We start from the raw sequence: 19,370 nt of genomic DNA on the forward strand, positions 1-19,370 counted from the left end.
CTGCCCTAACTTCCCTTCAGCTGTCTCCCCTCCTCTGTTATTGACTTTCTGTTATTGACTTCACGTGAGTTGGTGAGTGTGATGGCTTATAATCTTGAGTAGTCAAGTTTAAATTATAAGTTTTCTTCATTCTAACATGCCGTCTTTTCACAGCCAGTCGAACAATATTTGTTTAGGAGTTTAGCTCCTCTGAGGAGCCTCCTCATTTGTTCAGGATTTTAGCTTCATGTAACATCCTAATTTTTAGATAAAAAAATATTTATGGAATTTAAGTTTTATTAAAAAAATGATAATAATAGAATTTATATTATTTGAGATTATTTGAAAATAATAATATGGTTAGGCATTTAATTATGAATTAAAAACTTAGGTTTAAAATTACATAAGAAATGTTTAGTTAAAATATAATTTTAAGATTTAAAATATATATATATATATATATAAATTATGTGTGAATGTGGAAAAAAAAAGAATAAAAAAAAAGAGTTTAGTCCCACATCGGTTAGACGTGGGACGAGGAAAGGATTCCTCACATATAAAAGAAAATGAGAGCGTGGAGAAGAAGGCAAAAAGAAAATTTATGTAATTTGTGAAAATTATAACTAATGACCCAAGATGCAATTTGTGAAAATTGCAAGTAATGGGCCAAAGGTTTGAATAATTAAATTCAGACCTATATTTTTTTTAATATAATTGTGGGACTCAAAATCTCATTTTTATATTATTTTTATCTCTTCCTCTCACGTTCCTCGGCGTCTTCTTGCAAGGGGGAATTAGTTTTTTTTTCTTCAGGTATACTCCAACTTTCCTGTTTAGATTAGCATTTAAAAATTTATTTAATTATAAAATTAATTTTATAGTTATTTTCTAAATAATATTAGCTTTCTAGTGATACGATTATTTTGTAGGATAGAGTAAATATTCTGATTAAAATTTTTCTATAGGATAGTTAATCTGATGATATGATGGATTAAAAATATAGGTTAAAGCTCTTAGGGATATAATAAATATTATAGAATATTTTTTTGAGGTTGAAACTCATGTTTAAGAATTTTTGAGTTAAAATTTAGATCTATATGATTGAATTTATGTGGAATCTGAGATGTAGGGATGAACCTCTGATTATTAGATATTTATTTAAGTATGAATAGATATTTTTAAAGTTATAGAAAGATGATTTGAGGCTTAAATATGATTTATTAAGGCATGAGAATTTTAGAAAAAAAATTTAGGAAGTTAGATGAGGTATAAATTTTAAATTAGTGTTAATATGGATTTTTAGGCCTAAGACTTTCTAACTCTTTAAATTAGAGTTATTTATTTTAATGTAAAATTAATATATAGTATTATGAAATAATTATGTAGATTGTGTTGACAAAGATAGTGGTGAAAGAGGAGTTGTGAAGGGGAACTTGTTACTCAAGACACAAGGTAACCATTATTAATGTGTTGTGATGCGTGTGTTTGTGAATGGTTATGTATTGTTTTGTTGTTTGGAAAAATTATGAATTATTGAAAATAAATACTGTTATATACTTGTTTGAAATTATTGCCAAGTGGGTCAAAAATTTATTTTTGTTTGTCATGATGAGATATAATTGTTCGAATATATTCCTGTTTGGATATTTGAATGATGCATAACTTGTCATTGGACCCAATGAGTGGCGTGTCGTTTGGTCCAACTCACCTTTGGCCAGGTGATTTGGCATCCGAGCATGGCGAAAGGAGGATATAAGATGCAGTCATGCAATTAAATACTTGTTCGGTTTGTTTGGAAATATTGTTCAATTAAATATTTTTTGTGTGCCCACTTAGCAATCACATGATTAGTTACATCTGCATGCATCATTACATATTGATTTTTGGTTACTGGGACTTTTAAGTCTCATTCCCCATGGTTAATATTTTTATAGGAGAGAATCCGGCCGAGAAAGCACCAGAGGCGTAACTTTTGTGTATGAGACACTATTTTTTACGTTGCCTCTCATTTTGTATAATGCAATGTATCTTGTGCCAACTTAGGACATGTCTTATTTGTGGAGCAATGTAAACTCTAATCCTTTTTATTAAATGCATTTATATGATCAAGGGAATTATGTTTGTCCCTCTTTATTCATGACCTGATTTAAATATCATGCCATGAGGATCCTATCTGTCCCTCATGGTTCTAATTGCTTTTTGAAATATTTTAAGACCTGTGGTATATTGTTTTAGATGTATCATGGTAGAAATTTTTCTACCATGATAAGGGTATGATAAGGTTCAATGAAAAAATAAATGATTTATTGAATTAATAATTTACGAAAAATCAGTTTGTAAATTTGAGGATGTTACACTTCAGCTTCACCGTACGGCATTCACTATTTTGCAAAATCGCCTTCACTGATTTCATTTTCTACTCTCCAGTTATATTTGTGCATGCTCATCCTTTTGTTCGACTCTTCGGTTATATTCTGTTGGTAATTTGGTTTGAACTTCTAGGTGATTAATACACTAATTATATTGAATTTTAGTCTGAACTCTTTGATTATATTATGTTGGCAATTTGGTTTGAACTCTCTAGTTCGACTTTGGTTATATTGAATTTTAAATTTATAGGCATGTTTGAGTGTTTAGAAGATTCATGATTCTTTGGTTATATTGATCATATTGTTTAATTTTTTTTTTGGCTATTGTTGGTTCGGTACTCTACTCTACCTATAATTCTCACTGATAGCAAACAAACTTTTGTATTTTAAACAAATTCTTAGATAGATTTAGTCTATTGAAAATTCATAAACAAACTTCTACATTTATTTTAATTTACTGCTGGTGGCATATGGTTTTTTAATGTTGAAGTCTATCTTTTTTGTTATTATGATCTAGAGACTTTTTAGTCTTTCCCACAAGATATTGTTTATTTTCTAAGGCTTGTTGGTAATTATATTTGTATTGTGTGTGATTGTTAACGTGCTATACCTAACATCAAATATGTCTATGATTGGTTTGTTTTGGTTGTTATATAGTTTTTATTTTAAAATTCACTATGAAAAATGTGCAAGCTGTGAAAGGAGACCATGAACCTAAAACTACCACCACTGTCACAACATCCATTGAATCTAAACCTACCCAAGCTAAAGAAGCTCTACCCTCCAAACATAAAAGGAGCACAACATCTAAAATGTGGAATTATTTTGAGAAGTTTATAAATTAAAAAGGTGAGCATCGAGCCAAATACAACTATTACAGAAAGGATTTTGCTAGCCATTCCTCTAAAACTAGGACTAAGAACCTTGGACGGCATTTTGATTCTTGCCCAGAGAATCCAAACAAAGCCAAGGCGAGACAGTCCTTATTCTCTACTTCTTTTGGTAAACCAATGACTCATTACCTGTATAATGCAGAATGATACAAAAAAGCAATTGTTGAATTCATCATTTTAGATGAGATGCCTTTTCAAGTTGTGAAAGGGCAAGGTTTTAAAAAAAATATTAGAAGTGCTTGAATCGATATTTACATGCCCCTCTCGCACCATTATGGCTAAGTTGTGCTACAAGATATCTTTAGAAGTAGCAAAATGTTTGAAAAGATATTTTAAGAAATCTCAAGTTCGTGTGTCACTTACCACAAATTGTTAGACTTCAATTTAAAATTTTAACTATATGTGTTTAACAGCTCATTGGATTGATGAGGAATGGACATTACAGAAATGAATTTTAAATTTTTGTGTGGTAGAAAACCATAAAGGGGATACTATTGGCAATGAAATTGAGGGATGCTTATTCTATTGGGGTATTGAGAAAGTATTTACAATTACAGTTGATAATGCTTCTTCAATGATTTTACTGTTGTGTTTTTAAAAAAGTGTTTGAAGCATTTAGGAGGTTTAATGTGTGATGGAGAATTCTTGCAAATGTGGTGTGTTGCTCATATTTTGAATTTAATTGTTTCAGAAGGCCTTAAAGATATGAATCAATCTGTTAAACTTATTTGGCATGCAATCAAGTTTGTTAGATCTTCTCCTAGTAGGCTTAAAAAAATTCAAGGAGCATGTTGAAAAATTGAGAATTGATTTAAAGAGTTTTCTTAGCATGGATTGTCCCACTAGGTAATTTACATTATTGTTAAATTATGATTGTTTGCATTATGATATGTAATTTTTCCTAACATTTAAATCTTTTGCTCATTTTAATAGGTGGAATTCAACATACATCATGTTACAGAATGCCGTTAAGTTCACTAAAGTCTTTGATAGAATGGAGGATGAGGATCAAGATTACAATAACTACTTCAAAAAGAAAGTTAAACTATCTTCAAACTCAAGCTATATTGATGATAGGATGGAAATGGAGGATGAAGATGAACTTGTGATCATGATGGTGATAAAGGTATAGTTAAACCTCCTAATGCCTATGACTGGAGTGTGGCAAAGGAATTTCTTACCTTTTTGGAGTTATTTTACACTATGACTCTTCAATTTTCTAGATTAAATTATGTCACATTAAACACATGCTTTCAAAATATAGTTGCAATCAAGACATGACTGGATTCAATTGCAGCTGAATCTAATTTTTTATTGAGTGACATGGCAGAAAGGATGCAAAGTAAGTATGACAAATGCTTGGGAAAGGCAAAAAACATGAATCTATTGTTGTTGATAGTTGTGATTCTTGATCCTAGATACAACTTTTCTTATGCTAAAGTTGCTTTTAAACATTTTATTGGTGATTACATAAAGAGGGAAATGATGAAAAAGGAGATTATAGGCCTCTTGCATAGCTTGTTTGATGAGTACTATGTAACTCTTACAGCCAGTAATAGTGAACCATCTAAAACTGGTATAGAGGTGGGGGATAGCAGTGCCAATAGTGGGAGGAAGCAAGTTCCTCCATTTTCTAAAAAAATTATTGATGTGGCAATACAAGATTTCTTAGCCACTACAATGGGTAAGCGTCCGAAGAAATCAATTTCAGAGGTGAAAAAGTACTTAATTGCATAGTTAGTTGATGCTTGTGATGATAGTTTTGACATTTTGGCATGGTGGAAAGTGAATTCTTTCAAGTATAAAGTTCTAGATTTGATTGCATGTGATTTGTTGGCTATGCCTATCTCCACAGTGTCTTCAAAATCTGCTTTTAGTATTGAGGGTCAAGTACTAGATACTTTTAGGAGTTCTTTATCTTCAAAAATGGTCGAGGCACTCATTTGCACCCAAAATTGGCTATCATCAACATCATACACCCCATTGAGAGAGATTGATATTAACTATTTTGATGAGACTTTACATGCGATTAATGGTAATATGAATAAGTTATTTTATTTACATTCATTTTAATTCTTCATATGATATAATATATATTATTACTTATTAATGTAACTGTTTAATTTGTTTTGTAGAGAAAGAGTTAATAGCTCAATTTTCTACTATATCAAGTGACTCCAAAAAAGATAAATGATAATCGATAAGGCTAAATGGGTTTTGTCTTTTGACTTTAAAAATTAGAATTATTGATCCTTGTGCATTTAGCATTTGCTATTAAAATATTTGTCTTTGTATTACTCAAAGATTTAAACTTTTAGAATGATGCTATTTAAGTACTTATGTTAAATTAGAATGAGATGAAAATCATATGTTTTGATTCTTTTTTCTTTTTTCTTTTAAGAAAATGGGTGCTGTGGGTAAATGGGTGGCTCAGACCTGCCCATACCTGTTAGGGGTATAAGTGGGTACGAGTGGGTGGCTACCCGTTTACTCATAAATGGGTGGGTAATGGGTATAGCCACGGGTGGCTAGTACTTGCCTGTTTACACCCCTAATTTCAATGCATTTTAATTTAACCATTTGAACTGGCGCATGCTATGGGACTGAAGGTGATATTGATAGTGACAGTGGCATAAAATGAAGGGAAAATTATACAAAGGTCCCATGAAGTGGATTTAATTTTAAATAAGTTTTACAAAATTTAAAAATTGGATCTCCTGAAACTTAAATATAATTTAAAATTATGATATAAAGACAATATTGTTTTTATTAAAAATATTAAAGTTACAGCTATAAAATATTGAAGCAATAATTATAAATTACTATAAACAATTAATGATAAAATTTATTAGTAATGCATTATCGGTTTAACTATTTAATATGTAAAGTTATAATTGTAAAATGTTAAAATGATAATTGTAAATTACTAATGAAATAGTTATATATAATTTGTATTAAACTTATAATATATGATTAATTTAATTATTGAATATGTGAAGTTATAATTATAAAAAGTTAAAATAATAATTGTAAATTATTGATAAAATAAATATAAATTATTTAATTGATGTAATATATTTTTAATAGAGGCATTACTATCTTTGCATTCTAATTTTAACTTAGATTATAGTCTCAAGAAATTTGGCTTAGTTTTTAAATTTTGTTTATGTATCTTTTTCTAAATGAATGCATTTGATGTCAACATTTCTAAAAGAAAAATTGAGGAAAAATGGTTTTTAGCCCATTATTTTATCCCATTAAAATTCATTATGTTTTTTATTGATATTTTCATTTTTATTTCTATTCCTATACAAAATTATCAATTTTATCAAATCGTTGTTCATTAATGAATGTATTGATTTATTATATATTATTTATCTTTTAGCTGATATTTAATTGATCTTTATATGTATAAAAATTATATAATATTTTTGTTAGGCAAACATTTATTACTTTCTTCCTAAATTATAATACACTTTTCAGAAAGATTCAATGTTTCAAAATATAAAATACTTTAAAAGCTCTAAGATTTTATTAATGATTTTTTTAATATTATCCTAAAAAATATTCTCCCTTTTTAATGTTTTTTTTATAAATAAAGTATTAAATTTAGGGTGTTTTTGATAGTTTATATTTTTATCTTAAAAAAATAAGGTTATAAATTACATTTAATAAATTTTATTAGTATGTATGATTTTGTTTAAAAGTATTTTATTATTTAAGATGGAAGGGTTATACACTCTTCATTAAAAAATGTAAGGTATTTTTAATTGAATTTTACTATTCAATAAAGTAATTACTTATTTTTAAACTAATCCTATCTTTTTCATATTTACCCTCATTTAATAGGGTATTTCACCCTAAAACAAACATAAAGTGATTTATTTAATATAAATACTTTTTTAAAAAAAGATAATGATTATATCTTAAAAGAATAAAAATATTTTATATATTTTAATATTCAACCTTCAAAAAAAAAATTTACATCTTTACATAAAAGGAGTAATATTTACCACATATATTTATACTTTCAACTTTTAAGCTCATAACTGGGAATTGAATTTGAATCCAAATTAGGGCTCGGCCTTGGAGGAGAGGAGGGAGTTAAGAGAGTGGCAATGGATCACGTGTTATTGAAAGAGCTTCTTACTCTATTTATCTTCCGAACTCCCACACCCAGTCCTAGTGAACATGTTCCTTTCATTTGGGAGGGTGCGAACAAATAAGTACGCGACAGACATAATTGGATGCATGCTCGCGTATGATCCGCTTCTTATTGCGGCTTTGCTACTTATATACAAATGAGATTTTTACTATACACAGAGTGTATTTTTTTTATTAAGATTTATTTTAGTAAAATTAAAATTTAAGAAATATCTTGTAATTAAATTTGGTATAAAAAATAAATCTCATTTTTTTTAACAAGAATTAATTTCCTCTATTAACAACTCTAAAAAATTAACTTAGTGGTATAGAGAGGAATAAATATTGTGATTTAGTAAATAAGTTCTCAAGAAAAAAATAAATCTTATTTTGTTTTAATAACAATAAACTCCTTCATTAACAACTTCAAATTATTAACTTCAAGGTTGAGAGGAAGTGCATGTTTTATTCTAGTAACAAATCTCTATTAAAAAAAAAGGTTTCATTTCCATTGTAATAATAATAAATTCTCTTATCACAATAAATATATAATATATATATAACGGGTAGTTTTATATTTTTAAAATAAATTTTAATTACATTTAAGTCTTTTGATCTTACAGGGCAATATTAAAATTGTCTGGTCCTAAAGAATAATTATTTTGTCAACTGGTCCTTAATTGCGATTTTCCTTCTTTAATTTTAGAGCCACCATAGTCTCCCAAGGAAGGTGAGAGATGCGTGTCTCCCACGCAACCTCGATGCTTTGCCATTGGCATGATCTCGTACACATAGCATACAATCCTTTTCTTGTCGCAGCAGTGCCTTGGGGATGAATTGAACCCCAAGTTAGAAAAACAAAACCTGCCCGCCCGAGTTGGAATCCTAGAACAAAATTAAAGTGGTACTGTGAATTTGCATGAATTTTAATATGAGCTGCATTATATATGACTTACAAATTATACAATTTTCTTCAATTTGTGTGAATATATTAATATTGATTATTGTAAAGGCCTTCTCTTCTTTTTAACCAAACTTAACATGGTTTTTGTTAGAGAAGTTTGTGGGGCGGGGATTGAAAAGGAAGAGGGAAGTACAAGAGGGTACGGAATGCATGGATTTGGCAGCTGAAGACCTTAAAAACCTCTTTCTGTAGAATCCCAAATGTAAATATCAAATTTTTGTATTTAATAACTTCACAAATCTAATAATTAAATTAATCATATATTACAAGTTTAATAAATTAATGATAAAATAATTATAAATTATTTTATTAATGTAATGTATTTTTAATAAAAGACATTATTGTTTTTGCAGTTTCATTTTAAATTATACTGAAGTCCTAAAGAATTTGGCTTAGTTTCTAAATTTTACAGAACTTATATGTAATTTTCTCTAAAATGAATGCATTTGATGTCAGCATTTCTAAAAAAATTTGAGGAAAAATGGTTTTCAGTCCATTATTTTGTCCCATTAAAATTCATTCTGTTTTTTTATATTTTCATTTTTATTTCTATTCCCATAAAAAAATATCAAATTTATCAATCGTTGTTCATTAATGTTTGTATTGATTTATTATATATTATTTATCTTTTTACCTGATATTTAATTGATCTTTATATAAAAATTATATAAATATTTTTTGTTAGGCAAAAAGCATACTACTTTCTCCCCAAATTATAAAATAGAAGAGATTTAGTATCTCAAAATATATAATACTTTGATAAAAATAAAATTTTATTAATAATATTTTTTAATATTATCGTTTTCATATATTTTTTCTTTTTAATATTCTTTTATAAATAAAATATTAAATGAAGGATATTTTTAAAAAAATTTATATTTTTATTTTGAAAAAAATAAAGTAATAAAATATATTTAATAAACTTTATTAATACATATAATTTTTTTTGAAAATGTTTTATTGTTTGGGACGGAAGAAATATAATATTTATCACACATATTTATACTTTCAACTTTTAAGCTCATACTAGGAATTGAATTGGAATCCAAATTACTAGGGCTTAGCCATGGAGGCAGAGCAGGAAGACGGGAGAGTTGGCCATGGGTCACGTGGTATTTGAAAGAGCTTCTTACTCTATTCATCTTTTGACTCCGACACCCGGTCCAAGTGAACACGTTCCTTTTATTCGGGAGGGTGCGAGCAAATGATTATGTGACAGACGCAATCAGATGCATGCTCGCGTATAATTTATTTTATTAAGATTTAAGAAATATCTTGTAATTAAAATTTATTGTTATGCAGGATCAGATAATTATCATACTACTCTACAGAAATAAAGTACCTAAATGTAATTAAAGTTTGTTATGAAAAAATAAATCTCACTTTTATTTTAACAATAATTAATTCTTTTGTTAATAATTTTAAAAAATTAACTTGACAGTAAAGGGAAAGAAGTGTTGTAATTTGGTGTGCAAGTTTTCACTTAAGAAAAAATAAGTTTTATTTTTATTTAATAATAATTAATTTTTAATTAACAATTCTAAAATATTAACTTGGTGGTTGAAAAACAGTGTTGTACTATAATGAACAAGTCTCCATTAAAAAAAAAAGTTTCATTTCCAATTCAACAATAATAAATTCTCCCATTGCAACAAATATATATATATAAAGGATAGTTTTGTCTTTTTAAAATAAATTTTAATTATATTTAGGTTCTTTGATATTGCGGAGTAATATTAAAAGTATTTGATCCCATAAAACAATTAATTTTGTCCATCGGCCCTTGACTGTGATTTTCCCTGTTTTAATTTGAGAGCCACCATAGTCTACCAAGGAAGTTGAGAGATGTATGGCTCTCACGCAACCTCGATGCTTTGCCGTTGGCATGATCCCATACACACAGCATGCAATCCTTTTCTTGTCGCAGCAGTGCCTTGGGGATGCGTTGAACGCCAAGTTAGAAAAACAAAACCTGCCCGCCTGAGTAGGAACCCTAGAGCGCCTACATATTAATCCAGAAGGGTCCTTCTCCTTCGGACAACCATGATGGTGGCAAGTCACGACGTCGTTTGCAGGCCCATGATTTCTTGTACCCAGCTCACTACATTGTCAGACCAAACCATGAAAGGTGTAGCTACCGCTCAAGAACTTTTCTAATTCATGCCTTTCACTTTCTCTTTGCTCGTCCCCTTCACACTTTTCTCTGCCTTGAATATTCAAATAAACTGATTAGTGTTTTTTCCCCCTCCTTTTTGATGATATTATGCTTCAGGAAGAAAAGCTCCACCTAGTCACTGCTTAATTAAAATTGAGTCCTTCTCGTTGCTTTCAAAGGCTTCAGTAGAAAATTACACGTCGGAAGCGTTTGAAGCAGGGGGCTATCAATGGCGAGTTCTTGTGCTCTTTTGCATTAAAATTATTTGATTTTGTGTTGATGTGTTTTTTATGCAAGAAAAATGATGACATGCCATTATTGTAGGACTCTATCCATATACCCGACCGGAAGAGCAAGGGAAAATGGATATGTCTCAGTATATCTGAATTTGATAATTTCAAGCTCAAAGTCATTTCCTATCGGTTTGGAGGTCAACGCCATCGTGAATTTGTTTGTGTACAATTTTCTTCATGACGAATATTGTTCTTATCAAGGTATTTTGAAAGTTCGAAGATGCCATTTAGTCATATGTTTTATTGCATTTTTATACCTTGTTGAGTCTAGAGTTAAAAATACGGGCCAACCCAGATCATATGAGTTGGCTCGTATGGCTTAGTATATTCTCAGCTCTATTGCCAGCTCAATCAATTGAATGTGCAGACACAAGCGTGAGGCATTTTCACAAGCTGCAAACTGAGTGGGGTATCCCAAAATTCATGGACCTTCTCTCGTTCGATGATCCTTCAAATGGATATCTGATTGAGGACACTTGCATTTTTGGAGCTGAAATCTTGGTCATCAAGCCTCCTTCCAAAGCAGAATTCTTAACAATGATAGATGAACCCGTTCCTCTTTCTTATAGGTGGAAATTTAACAATTTTTCAAGAGCTAATCTAGAAGAGTACGAGTCCGAGTTCCTTGCTGGAGACTACAAATGGTACGTATGATTATGTGAACAATACCTCCTAACTTCCAAGCCATCTAAGGTAGAAAATTCAGGCGATTTGAACTTATTCAGGTTGAGCTCCATTTAAATTGGGTTTAAAGTATTTTATCATATAAAAAAAGCCCGTATAATCAAACTCGACCCTAATCCCTCATGCTTTTGGGCTGGCTTGAATATCCAAATTATTATATATTATTTTTTATTTTTATCTAATTTTAATTTTAATTTTGAAAAATTAATATTTTCAATTTTTATATTATTTTATTAATAATAAAAAAAATTTTCAGGTGTTCAAGTTAAGCCATTTGAGTTCGACTTGGCCCGGATTTATTCGGTCAACTCAAATAAAATTAGAATAAAGAAAATCTTTTAAACTCTTAAGCCTGACCTAAAGATATTATGGACTTATTCGAGTTGGCTAATTGAGTTTGATCCAAAATACTGTCTAGCCATCACTTACTAATGTTATTTTTTATGGGTGTTTTGGATTTTTTTTTTGGTGGTGTTGTTGCAGGAAGCTTGTTTTCTACCCCAATGGGATAATTGAGGGCAAGGGCAATAGCATCTCACTATTTCTGAGTGTAGACACCTCGTCAGTTCCACCTAACACCAAATTATATGTGCATTACATTTTACGTGTCAAGGACCAAATCAAGGGGCAGGATGCTGAAACTAAATGTGAGATTTACTAAATTGGAAACTTAAATTGAGTCACAGAGTGTGAGTTAAATTCTCAAGATATGCTCACTTGTTTCCCTAATTTTTAGTGTGCAAGCGGTACTTCTCCAGCTCGAATCCCTCATGGGGATCAAGAACGCTTGTGCCACTGGCCAAGCTGAAGGATCCAACAAAGGGCTTTCTAGAAGGAAATAGTTGTATCTTCGAGACGGAGTTTAAAGTTCTGGGTTTAGTTAATTCCCTTTAGTGATCAAGCCACAATTTGTATAATATCAAAGAATTATGGTAACAGTGTGAAATAATTGCATCTTGATGTTCAATCCATTAAATATAATCCCTGGTGGAATATGACCTTTTCATTGAGTGCATTATCACTGAGTTACATGCATGATTTATTTTTTACTGACTTGAGAGTTTAAATTTGAATGATAATCAAGTTTTAGCAAAATAGTATTTATGTATTAAATATAAAATAGTGTCAAAGTTAAAATTTAAGGAAAATGACAGGAAAATTTCATTAAAATATGCACTATGAAACATGATAATTGTTCTCAAGCCCTCTAAGACCTTTCTGACATTATTTTTTTTGTGAAATACTTATAATGCTTTTAAATGTTATAAATATTAGTGACTACTTTAATTTAAATCATAACTACTTTTCTTTGAGAAATTATTAAAATGAGATAGTTTCATTACACAAAATTTTTAATCACTAAAATCCTAATGTTATAAATACTAGTAACTACTTTAGTTTAAATAATGATTACTTTTTTTCTAACAATTACTAAAATATGATAGCAAATGATAAATTTCATTCTACAAATTTTTTAATCAAGAATCCTTTTTTGTCATTTTCTCTAAAATTTAATGCTTTGCAAATATTAATAAATCACTTTTAGTTCTTTTGTTTTTTTTTTGTAACGAAAGGAAACAAAAACAAAAACAAGCTAGCCGTTCATAATGGCAACATCAGACAAAGCACTTTGATCATGATGAAGAAATTGCTGCACAGCTGACGGTGGACAAGCCAGGACCACCGAATCTGAAGAATGGGCTCAAGCCCCGTTGGCTAAACCATCCGCTGCTCTATTAGCTTCACGATCACAAGGACTCACGTCGGAAACCCATTCCCTTCCAAGCGTGCTTCGAATTTCCCTTACTATATAAATGATGACACTCTGCATCTCCCATTCCCGAGCCAACTTCAAGGCCCAGAGAACCCCCTAAGCTTCTGCCGTAAAAGTAGATCCCGCACTTAGCTTGAATATGAAACCTCAAATTAACTTGACAGTCCCCTCGTTCGACGACGCCCACTTTACTCCTCAATTCTATCATGTTTGGTCGACCCTCAACCAAAGAAAGGTGAGAGATGGAGAACTCTCACGCAACGTTGATGCTTTTTCATTGGGGATGAATTGAACATGAAACTAGAAAAACAAAACCTGCTCGCGCGAGTTGGAATCCTAGAGCGCCTATATATTAATCCAGAAGGGTCCATCGGACAACCATGATCACAAGTCACGACGTCGTTTCCAGGCATATGAGTTTTTGTGCCCCCATTCCATTGTCAGACCTACCCATGAAAGGTGTAGCTATTTCTCTTTGCTCGTCCCCTTCACACTTTTCTCTGTCTTGAATATTCTAATAAACTGATTATTGTTTTTGTATCTTTTTCCCTTTTTTGTTGATATTATACTTTAGGAAGAAAAGCTCCGCCTACTCATTCCTTATTCAAAATCAAGTCCTTCTCGTTGCTTTCAAACGCTTCAGTAGAAGAATACACCTCGGAAGAGTTCGAAGCAGGGGGCTACCAATGGCGTGTTCTCGTGCTCTTTTGCATTAAAATTATTTGATTTTGTTGACGTGTTTTTTATGCAGAAAAAATGATGACATGTCATTATTGCAGGACTCTATCCATATACCCGACTGGCAGCAAGAAAAAAGGCGCGCAATTTGATGCATCTCAGTATAAATTTGATATAGCCGAAGGTTGTTGGGCAAGAAAAAGTGATCATATCTCAGTATATCTAAATTTGATGCTTTCAAGCTCAAAGTCACTTCCTATTGGTTGGGAGGTCAATGCCATCGTGAATTTGTTCGTATACAATTTTCTTCGTGACGAGTATTGTTCTCATCAAGGTACTTTGAAAGCTCGAACAGGCCATTTAGTCAGATGCTTTATTGCATTTTTATACCTTGCTGAGTGCTCACTCAATCAATAAAATGCGCAGACGCAAACGTGAGGCGTTTTCACAAGCTGCAAACTGAATGGGGTATCCCAAAATTCATGGACCTTGCCTCGTTCAAGGATCCTTCAAATGGATTTCTGATTGAGGATACCTGCGCTTTTGGAGCCGAAATCTTGGTCATGAAGCCTCCTTCCAAAGAAGAATTCTTAACAATGATAGATGAGCCCGTTCCTCTTTCCTATAGGTGGAAATTCGACAATTTTTCGAAAGCTAATCTAGAAAAGTACGAGTCCGAGTTCCTTGCTGGAAACTACAAATGGTATGTGTGATTATGTGAACAATGCTTCCTAACTTCCATGCCATATAGGGCAAGTAATTCAAGCGGGACATGCTCAATTCTAATCAAGTTTAAAGTATCTTATCATATAAAAAAAAACTCATATGACCAAGAATGACCCTAATTCTTTTGACTTTTGTGTTGGCCTGAATATTAAATTATGAAATATTATTCTATTTATTTTTATTTTTTATCTAATTTTAATTTTTATTTGAAAAATTAATATTTTTAATTTTTATATTATTTTATTAATAATAAAAAAGAATTTGGGTTTTCGGGCTTAGCCCATTTGAGTTTAACTTGGCTCAAATTTATTTAGATTTATTCAAGTGGCTCGAATAAGTTCAAAATAAATAAAATCTTTTAAATTTCAATTCTAGTCCAAAGATATTTCAAGCTAGCCCACTGAACTTAGCCCAAAATAATGCCTCTAACTATCACTTACTAATGTTATTTTTAAGTGTGTTTTGAATTTTTTTCTTTTGGTGGTGGTGTTGCAAGAAGCTCATTTTCTACCCCAATGGGTTGCTTGAGGGCAAGGGCAACAGTGTCTCACTGTTTTTGAGTATAGACACCTCGTCAATTTCACCTAACACTAAACTATATGTGCACTACATTTTACGTGTCAAGGACCAAATCAAAGGGCAGCATGCCGAAGCAAAATGTGAGATTTACTAAATTGGAAACTTTAACTAAATCACAAAGTGTGTTTTAAATTCCCTCAAGATATGTTCACCACTTTTTCCCTATTTTTTAGTCTATAGGCACTTCTCTAGCCCAAATCTTACATGGGGATCAAGAACGCTCGTGCCATTGGCCAAGCTAAAAGATCCAACAAAGGGCTTTTTAGAAGGAAATAGCTGTATCTTTGAAACGGAGTTTAAAGTTCTGGGCTTAGTTAATTCCCTCTAGTAATCAAGCCATAGTTTTGTATTATATCAAAGAATTATCATAACATTGTAAAAGAATTGTATTTTGATATTCAATCCATTAAAAATTCCTGGTGGAACATGACCTTTTCATTGAGTGCAGTATCATAGACTTGCATGATTTATTTTTTATTGATTTGATAGTTTAATATTGATTGATAATCAAGTTTAAGCAAAATACTATTTATGTATTAAATATAAAAAAGTGTCAATGTTAAACTTTAAGGAAAATGACAAGAAAACCTCATTAAAATATGCAAATGATAAAAGGTCTCGCAAAATATTATAATTATTTTCAAGTTCTCTGAGACCTTTCTGATATTAATGGGTTTTGTGAAATAACTATAATGCTTCTGAGTGTTCTAAATATTAGTTACTATTTTGATTTAAATCATGATTACTTTTTTTTTGAAATGGCTAAAATGAGATAGCAAATGACAAGTTTTATTATACAAATATTTTTAATCACTGAAATCCTAGTGTCGTAAATAATAGTAATTACTTTGATTTAAATAACGACTGCTTTTCTTCTAGCAACAATTAAAACATGATAGTAAATGACAAATTTTGCTCTATAAATTTTTCAGTCATTGAAGTAGTTCAAGTGTTACAAATAGTAGGGATTGTTTTTTAGTTTAAGTAATGACTTTTTTTTCTTTTCACAACAATTATAATGGGATAAGTAATTACAAATTCTCCATCACAAACTTTTTAATCACTAAGTCCGGGTATTATAAATATTAATGATTACTTTAATTTAAGTAATTATTACTTTTTCTTTGACAATAATTAAAATGAGATAGAAAATGCAAATTTTTTTAACCATGAATTTTTTTTGTCATTTTCTCTAGAATTTAATGCTTTACAAATATTAATAAATAATTTTTATTTCTTTTTTTATATAAGAAAGGGAAAGCAAAACAAAAACAAAAACAAACCAGCTATTCATAATGGCAGCATAAGTCAAAGCACTTTGATCGTAATGAAGAAATCGCTGCACAGCAAATCTGAAGAATGAGCTCGAGCCAAAAGCATCCGCTGCTCTATTGGCTTCACAATCACAAAGACTCAAGTCGGCAACCTATTCCCTTCCAAGCATGCTTTTGAATTTCCCTTATTATATCAGCATCCCACTTCACAATTGAATCCAGTTTGTGAACAACATGCACCAAGCTTTCGCCGTAAAAGTAGATCCCGCACTAAGCTTGAACATGAGACCTCGAATAAACTCAACGTGGCGGTTCCATACCAGCCCTCCACATGCACTGCACACTCACCAGAGATTAAGCATCGAGATGCATCAACATTAAACTTGACAGTGCCCCTATCTGGCGGCAGCCACCTAACTCCCCTTTGTGCTAAACATCCAGTTCTATAATGTTCATGAGTCGACCCCCAACCTAGGCATGCCCGAGTTCGAGCAATGAGTTCCTTACTTCCAGCCCGTCGATGTTGAAAAACCCATTCATTCCTGGCTAACCAGACATTCATGCACTGCACAGGGTACTAGAGCTTCCATTCATAGACATTCACATACTTTAGACTCCTATTATTCCATTGAATCCAACCCTTTATATCATCCTCACGAAAGAAACTCCCTCGCCAGTCATGTGGCTTGCAAGAGAGCCAAACTTGAGGAGCGTAGGTGCTGACAATCACCTACGCCATACATCGTTATTTCTACTTCCCCACAAAACCTCACAAACACCTGATCCATGCATGCCCCTACGCATCCTAGCCGTATTGGTTAGCAACTTCTCGTTGCCTATCTACCATAAATGCAAAGGAACAGAGATGAGAGAAGATTTTAATGAGTTCAATTGAACAGAGAGGATAGAAGATTTTAATGAGTTCAATTTTTAAAAATGAGTAGAAGATTATTTTTTTTAATATAGATAAAATGCAAAGGAGATAAGTAAACAAAAATAACTTACAAATTTTAAACCACGCTTATCTATATAATAATTTGTTATATTTTATAATTTGTTATCCTATATGTATGAACTAAAAAATGCACTTGTGCAAACATGAGTTTTAACGATATATTTTTTGTCACAGTTTATCAAATAATTGTGATAATAATATACTTAATGGAAAATATGTAAATAAATTAAAAAATGTAGCATTTATGGCCACAGTCCCATAAAGAATTGTCATTATAAATGCCTAAGTGATAATTAAATAAAGTAATAAAACTAACTAATTAAAATACATTTTCAATTAATTTTTCAATTTTGTGTGAATTCAAAAAAAATTAATTCAATCTAACTAAAACTTAATAAATTGATTAATTAAATTAAGTTATTAATTAAAAATGCACTTGCGCAAACATGAGTTTTAACGATATATTTTTTGCCACAATTTATCAAATAATTGTGATAATATTATAGTTAATGGCTAATATGTAAATAAGTCAAAAAATATAGCATTTATGGCCACAGTCTCATAAAGAATTGTCATTATAAATGCCTAACAGACAATTAAATAAAGTAATAAAAAACTAATTAAAATACATTTTTAATTAATTTTTCAATTTTGTGTGAATTCAAAAAAAATTAATTCATTCTAACTAAAACTTAATAAATTGATTAATTAAATTAAGTTATTAATTATAATTTTAGTGTTTTCAAATTAAATTAAGTTATGTAATAAGTTTTGGCTGAGGGGTAATTCCCTCAGATATTAAAACAAAAATTAGCTAAAGGGTAAACTCCTAAGCTATTAAAAAAAATTATTACATGACTTATTATTACAAAAAGGCAGTTCTACTATCCTAATTCACGTCACATTTTGAAAATGAGATTTAGAAAGAACACAATCCATGTCACCCAAACAAAAAGAGGACATGCATTGAAAAAAATTATTTTTTTAATTTTTAATAATCTTTGTCCACCATGATCTGGGTCCCCAAGGAGTAGGGGAACATAGATTCTTTAAAAGCCACGTCCCATAAAGAGGAGGGGGACGTGTATTCTCAAATCTATGTCCCTATAGAGGAAGGGGATGTGGAATCTTGTGTTTTTGAGCCTCGCATTTGCTTCATTTTTCAAAACCCACTCTCTATTTTTCTTAACTCATCCTTGTCTCTATCTCTCATCTCTCAACTCCCTCCCTCATTCTCTATCCTTGTTCTGTCTCTCCCAACTTCCTCCCTATTTTTGTCTCTCATCTCCATCTTCGGCTATCACAGCTCACTGTCTCATTTTTTTCAAAACTCACGTCCTCTCCCAGCTGCTCTGTGTCAACAAAGCTCCAACACTCATGACTTAAAACCTCTATATTGGCGAGACCTGTCTCTTGTTCCTTCCCGTTGCCCCTCTCCTCTCCTCTTCTCTACTAAACCACGCTAACTCCAGGTACTATTTCTTTCTTTCTTTCTTTTATTTAAAGTTTTCTCCACACCTAGCTTTGCCTCTATATTATGCCCAATTTATTTTTTCTAATTTATTTCCAATTTATTTTCCCACATTATGTCCACTTAAGTGATTTATTTGCTCTAATTTAATTAGATAGTATAATAAAAATTAAGATAATACTACACTTGAAAATTTGTGATAATGGTTAGGTCTTCCTTGCTTGTATATATTTTGTCAAATTTTATCTAATTGAATTATAGATTTATATTATAAATATACATACATATATATATATAAAATATTTTAGATAATATTATAATTATAGAATAATAGGTCCTCCGTGCATTAAACCTTCCACCCAAAATAACTAAAAATAATACTTTAGTTTTTATTTATACAGAGAATATATAATAATGGTAAAAAAGAAATTCA

The 19,370-nt window shown here is 30.7% G+C and overlaps 2 protein-coding genes across 2 annotated transcripts; both read left to right on the top strand.

Annotated features, from left to right (window-relative positions):
- The first annotated feature begins 10,322 nt into the window (after window positions 1-10,322).
- On the top strand, window positions 10,323-12,496 carry LOC129308268 (ubiquitin C-terminal hydrolase 12-like). Its single transcript, XM_054949332.1, has 6 exons — window positions 10,323-10,476; window positions 10,621-10,735; window positions 10,828-10,997; window positions 11,164-11,440; window positions 11,964-12,127; window positions 12,217-12,496. The coding sequence occupies exons 1-6, from the start codon at window positions 10,392-10,394 to the stop codon at window positions 12,372-12,374; spliced, it is 969 nt and encodes a 322-aa protein (XP_054805307.1). The 5' UTR covers window positions 10,323-10,391; the 3' UTR covers window positions 12,375-12,496.
- A 573-nt stretch (window positions 12,497-13,069) lies between these two features.
- On the top strand, window positions 13,070-14,645 carry LOC129308871 (ubiquitin C-terminal hydrolase 12-like). The gene is made up of 4 exons (XM_054950247.1): window positions 13,070-13,713; window positions 13,829-13,943; window positions 14,034-14,266; window positions 14,359-14,645. Exons 1-4 carry the CDS (start codon window positions 13,635-13,637, stop codon window positions 14,643-14,645), a joined length of 714 nt encoding a protein of 237 aa, XP_054806222.1. The 5' UTR covers window positions 13,070-13,634.
- The last annotated feature ends 4,725 nt before the right edge of the window (window positions 14,646-19,370 follow it).

The sequence above is a fragment of the Prosopis cineraria genome, unplaced genomic scaffold (assembly GCF_029017545.1).
Source record: "Prosopis cineraria cultivar Desert tree isolate PC_DT_omini unplaced genomic scaffold, ASM2901754v1 PC4, whole genome shotgun sequence".
Taxonomy (NCBI): Eukaryota; Viridiplantae; Streptophyta; class Magnoliopsida; order Fabales; family Fabaceae; genus Prosopis; species Prosopis cineraria.